The 9,293-nt window shown below is 45.1% G+C and overlaps 1 protein-coding gene across 4 annotated transcripts in view; it reads left to right on the top strand.

Annotated features, from left to right (window-relative positions):
• Positions 1-8,111, top strand: part of Mettl6 (methyltransferase like 6) — a 24,286-nt gene extending 16,175 nt beyond the window's left edge. For 2 of the 4 annotated variants that reach the window (XM_021203524.2, XM_029541675.1), the window contains one exon: positions 83-504. In XM_021203524.2, the coding sequence (XP_021059183.1) occupies positions 83-258 (176 nt within the window). In that variant the 3' untranslated portion in view covers positions 259-504. Of the gene's footprint in view, positions 1-82; positions 505-6,249 lie in introns of those variants that run through there. The other 2 variants (XM_021203523.2, XM_021203525.2) reach the window with 2 other exon arrangements.
• Positions 8,112-9,293: the final 1,182 nt, after the last annotated feature.

The raw sequence follows: 9,293 nt of genomic DNA, 5'->3' as shown, positions 1-9,293 counted from the left end.
TTAGCATTGAAGTTTTCATTACAGAAACAGACAATCCTTCCAGCCATGTCAGCCCTCACAACTCATTCTGCTTGCTTTCTAGAATTCCTGGCCCAGCTCTTTGTGGATGCAGGTTATGAAGAAGTGGTGAATGAGTATGTGTTTCGAGAGACAGTGAATAAAAAAGAGGGCCTGTGTGTGCCTCGAGTTTTCCTTCAGAGCAAGTTCCGGAAGCCTCCGAAGGATCCAGCCCCTACCACCGTCTCTGCTTCACTTTGAAGAAAAGGATGTTAAACTGTTTTGTATTTTTTTATATTCTGAATTTTTAAAAATTGCGTGTGTTATTTTTGTACTGAGAACAAGTGAAGACTGGGGAGTTGGCTCAGCAGGTAAAGCTGTGCAAGCTTAGCAACCTGGGTGGATCAGCAATCTGTCTAGAAAAGAGGTTACATTTAAATTGAGCAGGAGAGATGGCTCACCGGAGGTGCCTGGGTTCAGTTTCCAGCACCCACATGGCAGCTCACATCCATCAGTAATTCCAGTTCCAGGGTATTGAGTGCCGCCTTCTGGCCTCTGCAAGTGGTGCACAGACATACATGCAGGCAAACACCCAAATTACAAAAGAAAAAAAAAAATCCAGGTTTGGCAATTTGAATTTATCCTAGTACTCCTACCTCAAGAAGAGAAGCAAAGACGGAAGAATCATCTTGAAGCCTCAGGAGTGGTTAACCTGAAGTACACAATGTGGGAGACCTAAGAGACCTGGCTTCAGAGAGGTGGAGAGTGAGAGCCCATGAGAATTGTTTTCTGACCTCACATGTGCACAATTAAGTAAATAAAGTGAATTTGTTCGCACACTGTAGAAAAACAGAATTGTAAGTCCTGAAAGGAAAGTCTTGTGGTTTAGTTGTGTTTTACGAGTCCCATCTCCACGAAGGGAAGCACGGGAGCCGATGAGAGATGCATGAACAGGTCACAGGTCCAGCATCTGCTGATGACAAATTTAAGACAGTTCTTTGTATGCATACAGACTTACCACTTACTAAAGACTAAAGCAAGTGTGCACACTAATCGGGTGGATGTGCTTGTTTATTTTTACATAAGGAATTAAATCTTGGGTTCAGACTGGCTGTAGCTCAGTTGGTAGAATGCTTGCCTACGTTACATCCCAGCACTGAGTTAACCAGGTGTGGTGTCACCCATAATCCCAGCCCTTGAAGGATAAAGGCAGAACGACGTTACAGTGCTGGAGCTGAGGAGACAGCAAGTGCCAGTTAGGCAAGTGAGGACCTAAGTTGAGTCCCACGAATCTGCCTATAGCTGGGAGTGGCATACATCTGTAATCCTGGCAGTGGGAGGTGGGGACGGAAACGTTCTCAGAAGTGTGAGGGCCACCTAGCCAGGTGTATGTAACCACACAGAGCAGAGATAACCTGGTGCAGAGTAAAAGTCTAACCCTAGAGCTTATCCTACCTCCCACTGAGTCCTAATACTCATAGAAGATGTGTGTACATGCATCGTGTATAGAAATACACACAAAAAAATAAGTTGAGAGCCAGTAATGTGGCTCAGCAGATACAGGCAGTTGCCAGGAAGCCTGCTGCCCCAGTTCAATACTTAAGAGCCCACACTGTGGAAGGAGAGAATCAGTTCCTACAGACTTCTCTTACCGCCATATGAGCACCATGGTCCATATGTACACACACAGAATAAGTGTTTAAAAGAGTGTTTGTTATTTGTTTTAGGCAGTGTCTATGTTGTCCTGACTGTCCTGGAACTTGCTGTATAGATCTGGCTGGCCCGGATTCACAGAGGTCAGCTTCTTGAGGGCTGGGATTAAGGGTGTGTACCACCATGCCACACCAAAGTTTTCATCTGAAAGTCAAGGTCATTCCTGGCTACATAGCAAGTTTGATGTCAGGCTGGGCTACATGAGACTCCAGCCCCAACACAAAAGGCCAAGGAGTGAATCGTGGTTGAAACTCCCTACAGGCATCTTTGGTCCTCTCATGTGTTACTGAAGCTTGTCTGCAGTTGTTGTTCTTGCTGAAAACACTACATAAATATGTGCAGTACATAATAGGAGCAGGTTTGTGGCTGTTTGAAGAATTGTTGGGAATTCTGGCTTAGTCCTAAACCAAAATGACTAATGACATTTAAGAAACTCAAGTCAGCAGCTTGTGTGTGTGTGTGTGTGTGTGTGTGTGTGTGTGTGTGTGTGAGGGGGGGGAGGGAGAGGTGAATAAACGCACGGGTGTGAGTTGAGGAAGACATGGCATCTTCCTCTTTGACTCCACCTTCTGTCCTGGAGACAGTCATTTGCTAACCTGGAGCTTGTTGGGCTCTGAGACCCCTGCCCAGTCCCCACCTCCCAGTGTTGGTGCTGTACGGTCCTGCCCAGCCTTTTTATACGGACGCTCAGAATTTGACCCCAAGGCCTGTGTCTTCACTCTTAAGCACTAGACCCTTTAAATAATACATTTTTGTTTATGTGTATAAGTGTTTTGTTTGCAGATATGTCTGTATACTATGTTCGTGTGTGGTTCCCACGGAGGCCAGGGGTTGTCAGGTCCCTAGGGCTGAAGACACAGTTGAGTCTAGAGTCACCGTATGGGTGCTGGGAATCAAGCCTAGGTCCTGGGAAACAGCAACCAGTGCTCTTAAAGACGGAGCCATTTCTCCAGCCCCCCTAAACAGTAATTTTAAAAATCATCCTAACAATGCAATTTTAAAGAAATAGTAATTTGATATTTACATGCTGGAGAATGATGGTAGGAAAATATTAAAAGCTTAGCATAATTAAACCATTGTTTCTGGATGTCTTACTTTGGGTTACTATTGCTATGATGAAATGCCATAACCAACAGCAGGGTAGGAGGGAAGGGTTTATGCATCTACACCCATAGTCCCTTAGTCAGGATAGTCCATATGCATCTACACCCATAGTCCCTTAGTCAGGATAGTCCATATGCATCTACACCCATAGTCCCTTAGTCACGGTAGTCCATATGCATCTACACCCATAGTCCCTTAGTCAGGATAGTCCATATGCATCTACATCCATAGTCCCTTAGTCAGGGTAGTCCATATGCATCTACACCCATAGTCCCTTAGTCAGGATAGTCCATATGCATCTACATCCATAGTCCCTTAGTCAGGGTAGTCCATAGTCAGGATAGGAACTCAAAATACGGCAGGAACCTGAAGGCAGGAGCTGATGCAGTACATGTAAACGATAAGACAACTTTTAGGAGTTAGTGCTCTGCTCTCTGTTTCAGGGGGTCAACCTCAGGTTACCTTGGAAAGGACCCAAGTTCAATTCCCAGCAGCCATTTGGTAGTTCACAACCATCTGCAATTCAGCTCCAGGGGATCCAACACTTCCATCTGACTTTCTCTGGTACCAGGCACTTGTGGTGTACATAACATACATTCAGGCAAAATTCATATTCATATACATTAATAAATCTAAAAGCAATTTTGTTATTATTGAGATGGGGTGTCACTAGAACTACTAGCCCTGGTTAGTGTGGAATACACTCTGTAGATCAGGCTGGCCTCTACTGGGATTGAAAGCGTCTTGTTTTAGAACCCAGGCCCACAAGTGCTAGGCAAGTACTCTCTACTCGAGTTAATCCCCAATCCTTAAAAACAAACAAAACAACAACAACAACAAAAAAAAGATAAACAGTGTTCTCAAGCTTTATCTGCTAAGCCATCTTGCCAGCCCTTTTTGTCTGACTGGATGCCCTCTGTAACTGGCCAGTGGCCCTGGAGGGGAAAGTGAAGGCCAACACCTATCTCCCCATCTGCCCAGTGCAGTTTCTCCAGAAACACAGTTGATACCTACTTCAGAGTTTGTGTTTCATCTCTGAAAGGGCATTGGACTGGGCCCAGTTTCCTGTGGGGAAGCAGTGGCTACAGAGGATTACTGAGGCCCAAAGCTGATTTTGTAGACCATGGGGAACTCCCTAAGTTGGTCAAATGACCCATCTCCTGGGCACTGCCATATGTGACTTTTAAATTATGACACAAGATTGAAGTTAATGCCTTGCAAGCCTTTTCTGTGCTTGCAGAAAGGTGGTGGTGGGAATCTCACCCTGAACACATGGCTGGCCAGGGCCTTTCAACCTCAACCATATCTCAAAGAGAGGTGGTCCTTGTGGGAATGAGGCAGGGCAATATTCACAGTGGTTCTGTCCAGTCAGAATAAATCCCCCAGTCCTGGAGAGAGGGGACTCGGCGCTCAGCTGTGCTTGCTGGCTGACCTTCAGGGCTATCTGTTTCAACCTGAGAGAAGCCCTCTTCTGCTGCTGCTGTCAGTTGCTCTGTGTATTCTCTCTTTGGAGGTTCAAAGATGGCTATTGTAAGAACAAACCTGGTAGCATACAAGAGTTTGTTTTCTGGGGGTCGGTTTGTTTTTGTTTTTTCTTGAAATGGATTTGTAAAGGATGGAAGCCTATAAGAAATCACACAGGTCTCAGTTCAGTCCCTGGCCTCCGCCAAAGGCATCCTGTGCTGGCTTAGCCCAGGATGCTGCTCAAAGCCCCTTCCAGGAAGTCCTTTCCCTCTAGGTCTAACTGCCACCTCAGATTTTGTGCCTGAGCCTAGTGAAGACAAAATAAAGTGGGAAGTGGAAACATCCGTGTGGTAAGGAAGCCGACCTGGGAATTCTGGCCCAGTTCTATTTACACCCCAAACATTGCCCCTCCTCGTCCCCCCCCCTTGCAGAGTCCTTTTCCCATCCCCCCTCCCCTTCACCTCTGAGAAGGTGCCCCTCCCAGCACTCCCCCCTCCCTGGAGCATCAAGTTTACAGGATTAGGCACATCCTCTCCCACTGAGGCCAGACAAGGCAGTCCTCTGCTACATGTGTGCTAGGGAACTTGGACCAGCCTGTGTATGCTCTTTGTTGATGGCTTAGTCTCTGGGAGCTCCCCAGGGTCCAGGTTAGTTGACACTATTGGTCTTCCTATGGGGTTGCCATCCACTTCAGCTCCTTCAGTCCTTCCCCTAACTTCCACAGGGGTCCCCAACCTCAGTTCAATGCTTGGCTGTGAGTGTCTGCATCTGAGTCAGTCAGCTGATGGTACAGCCTCTCAGAGGACAGCCATGCTAGGCTCCTGTCTGCAAGCACAACACAACATCAGTAATAGTGTCAGGGATTGGTGCCCACCCATGGGATGGATTCTAAGCTGGGCCAGTCACTGGTCGACAATTCATTCAGTCTCTGCTTCATTTTTGTCCCTGCATTTCTTTTTTCTCTTTTCTTTTTGGTTTTTCGAGACAGGGTTTCTCTGTATAGCCCTGGCTATCCTGGAACTCACTTTGTAGACCAGGCTGGCCTCGAACTCAGAAATCCGCTTGCCTCTGCCTCCTGAGTGCTGGGATTAAAGGTGTGTATCACCACGCCCGGCTGTCCCTGCATTTCTTTTTTTTTTTTTAAGATTTATTTATTTATTATATGTAAGTACACTGTAGCTGACTTCAGACACTCCAGAAGAGACATCAGATCTTGTTACGGATGGTTGTGAGCCACCGTATGGTTGCTGGGATTTGAACTCAGGACCTTTGGAAGAGCAGTCGGTGCTCTTACCCGCTGAGCCATCTTACCAGCCCCCTGCATTTCTTTTAGGAACAGTTTTGGGTTGAAAAATTTGAAGGTGGGTTGTCCCCATTCCTCCACTGGGGGCCCTGTCTAACTACTGGAGGTGGTCTCTTCGGGTTCCATATCCCCATTATCAGGCACTTTGGCTAAGGTTACCCACATTGAATCCTAGAAACCTTCCCATCTCAAGTCTCTGGGACCTTCTAGAGGTCACCCCCACCCCCACCCACAGCAACTGCATATTCTCATTCATTCTCCTGGCCCTCTGGCCATTTCTCTTGACTCCCCTCCATACCTAACCCTACCCCCCTTTTCCCCTTCCTACTCCCCTATCCCACCCAGGTCCCTCTCTGTATCTGCCTCCCATGATTATTTTGTTCCCCCTTCTAAGTGGGATTGAAGCATCTTTACTTGGGCCTTCCTTCTTGTTAAGCTTCATACAGTCTGTGAGTTGGAGCATGGTTATCCTATAATACTTCATGGCTAATATCCACTTACCAGTGAGTACATACCATGCATGTCCTTTTGGGTCTGGGTTACCTCACTCAGGATGATATTTTCTAGTTCCATCCACTTGGCTGCAAAATTCATGATGTCTTTGTTTTTAATAGCTGAATAGTGTTTCATTGTGTAAGTGAAGCACATTTTCTGTAGCCATTCTTTAGCTGAAGGTTATCTGGGTTGCTTCCAGTTTCTGGCTATTATGAATAACATTATGAATATTATGATAAAGAACTTCTGGAAGAATCACCATCCCTGACCTCCAGATGTACTACAGAAAAATAGTGCTATAAACCGCATGGCATTGGTACAGAGACAAACAGACTGATCAATGGAATGGAATCAAAGACCCAAGAAATAAACCCACACACCTACAGACACTCAATCTTTGACAAAGAAGCCAAAATTATACAGTGGAAAAAAGAAAGCATCTTCAACAAATGGTGCTGTTCTAACTATTAGTCTTCTGCATGTAGAATGCAAATTGGTCTATACTCATCACCTTGCACAAAGCTCAAGTCCAAGTGGATCAAGGACCTCAACATAAAACCAGATACACTGAATCTAATAGAAGAAACATGGGAAATTGCCTTGAATGCATTGACACAGGAAAAATTTTCCTGAACAGAACTCCAGTGGTTCAGGCTCTAAGATAACAATTGATAAATGGGACCTCTTGAAACTGAAAAGCTTCTGTAAGGCAAAGAACATTGTCAATAGGACAAAACAGCAGCCTACGGATTGGGGAAAGATCTTCACCAACCCTACATCCTATAGAGAGCTAATAGAAGTGGAAACTTCTGGTTTCCTTAGAAAGTCAGTTATGTCAAGTGATGTTTTTCTAGGGCACATAGGTGAAAGGATATTTTGCTATAGCAAACATGTGAAAGGATGCATGATATTCAGAAGGAATATAGGTATGACTCCATGGGCAGTAGGAGCTCAAGCATTGCTTTGCTCTGCTCCACCTCAATATTCTTAGATGACTGTATGCATGTATTGGATCACCTTACACTATGTTGCTGAGGTTCACTTGTGGTGACTTCATAGAAAGAAACTCATCAATGAACTCGTAAGGTTCCTGCAATTTCATGCTGCCTGTTGACAAGCCTTGTGTTGTTTTCTTTTAGATTGAACTGCCCTTGCTGATTCGTGTGTGGTGTCTGCTGAGTGGACTGGTCTGCAGCTGCTGATTCATGTTTGGTGTTTGATAGTGGATTGGACTGAGAAAAATAAAGGTTGAAATTGCCCCAAAGAACTATTTCTAAAACAGGTTTACTCCCCCCATATCCTGATAACCTTTCTTTTCCACTCTATCTTGGCAGGTGGGCTAGAGGGGAGGTTGAACCCTTATTAAAGTAGGCTGTGAAAAATATATGCCTACAGCTAATATCCACAATATATAAAGAACTCAAGAAGTTATATTCCAAAAAACCAAATATCCCTATTTTCAAAATGGGATACAGGAGGTGGAGAGATGGCCCAACTGTTAAGAGCACTGACTGCTCTTCCAGAGGTCCTGAGTTCAATTCCCAGCAATCACATGGTGGCTCACAACCATCTGTAATGGGATCTAATAACCTCTTCTGGTGTGTGTCAAAGACAGCAATACTGTACTTACATACATAAAGTAAATCTTTAAAAGAAAAGAGGGGGGAGGGTGTTACAGAGCTAAACAGAATTCTCAATAGAAGAATCTTGAATGCCAAGAAGCGCTTAAAGAAATGTTCAACATCCTTAGTCATCAGGGAAATGCAAATCAAAACGACCCTGAGATCCACCTCACATCAGTCAGAATGGCTAAGATCAAAAACTCAGGTGACAGCAGATGCTGGCGAGGATGTGGAGAAAGAGGAACACTCCTCCATTGCTGGTGGGATTGAAAACTGGTACAACCACTCTGGAAATCAATCTGGCGGTTCCTCAGAAACCTGGGAATGGTTCTACCTGAAGACTCAGCTGTACCACTCCTGGGCATATACCCAAACGGTGTTCCACAATGTTACAAGATTCTTTAATTTATTAAAGAACATAATCAGCTTATGTGTATGGTGGCTTGTCTTCATTAATGTTACATACCACGTGCATGCCTAGTGCTCCAGAGGCCAGAAGAGGGCACTGGATCCCCATGGGACTGGCATTACAGATAGTTCCACCAGGTGGGTGCAGGTCCTGGGGTCTCTGGGAGAGCAGACAGAGTGCTACAGAGCCTTGTTTCTAGCCCACACCCCAGATTTTTACAAAGCAAAACTAGGCTGCAAAGTTTGGAATATTTAAATCTAGTTTAGTGGCATGTCTGACAGTGAGCAACGTTGACTCTTAGTGATTCTCCCCCAACACACATACACCTTAACTTAACCCAGGAATAAAGTACAGTTGTCAAACAGGTGAAAGAACCTAGGCCTCAAAGGTTTTGGCAAGGTTTTTAAAGTTGCACTTGCTTAGTTATATGTATACACGTGGGTGGTGCACACATCATGGTGCACACGTGGAGGTCAAAGGACAAGATGCTGGAAATGGTACTCGCTTTCCACCATGTGGGTCTCAGGAATTGAAGGCTTGGCAGCACGCACCTTTAAACTGAGCCATCTCACAGAAGGGTCAACTAGTGTGGCATTGTCTTATACATACAAAACAGACCCCAGAGACCTACTGAATTCTGTCTAACACCACTTCAGAAGATGCTGTGCGTACAGTACTAGTTGGAGTTGGAGGTATTATGTGTAAAATATACCTCACAATATAAATTCTGTTCTCTACAAGACCCTATGTGCACATGTAATGGATGCTTCATACTATAGTTAAACAGACTACACACATGAATACTAACAAAATGTAGCAGGCTTTGAGTTTGACCATTCAGGAGCAAGTAGAGGACTTGCCCAATGCAAGCAGCCATGCCCAGGCTGCCACCTGGGCTAGGTGAGACCATCCATATCAAATACAAACAGTATGAAACAGCCATATGTGAGGTATTTCTAATATATTTAGCCTTCAGCCTCCTGCCTCCCACATGATTATTATGTCTAAATGTTCCAAACAGCTCGCAAACCAGCTCCTCTTCAAGAAGGCTTTAATTTTTGGAATCCTTGCAAATATCTGGGATTAAGAATAGGTCACCACATCTTGGTTCCAGTGCACTGCTGGGGAGAGGGCAGACTGGAGAAGAGTCACAGCTTCTGGGAAGGAACCCGTGTCTGGTTCCGGT

Source organism: Mus pahari, chromosome 8, assembly GCF_900095145.1.
Source record: "Mus pahari chromosome 8, PAHARI_EIJ_v1.1, whole genome shotgun sequence".
Taxonomy (NCBI): domain Eukaryota; kingdom Metazoa; phylum Chordata; class Mammalia; order Rodentia; family Muridae; genus Mus; species Mus pahari.
This window is presented reverse-complemented; position numbering and strand designations above follow the sequence as displayed.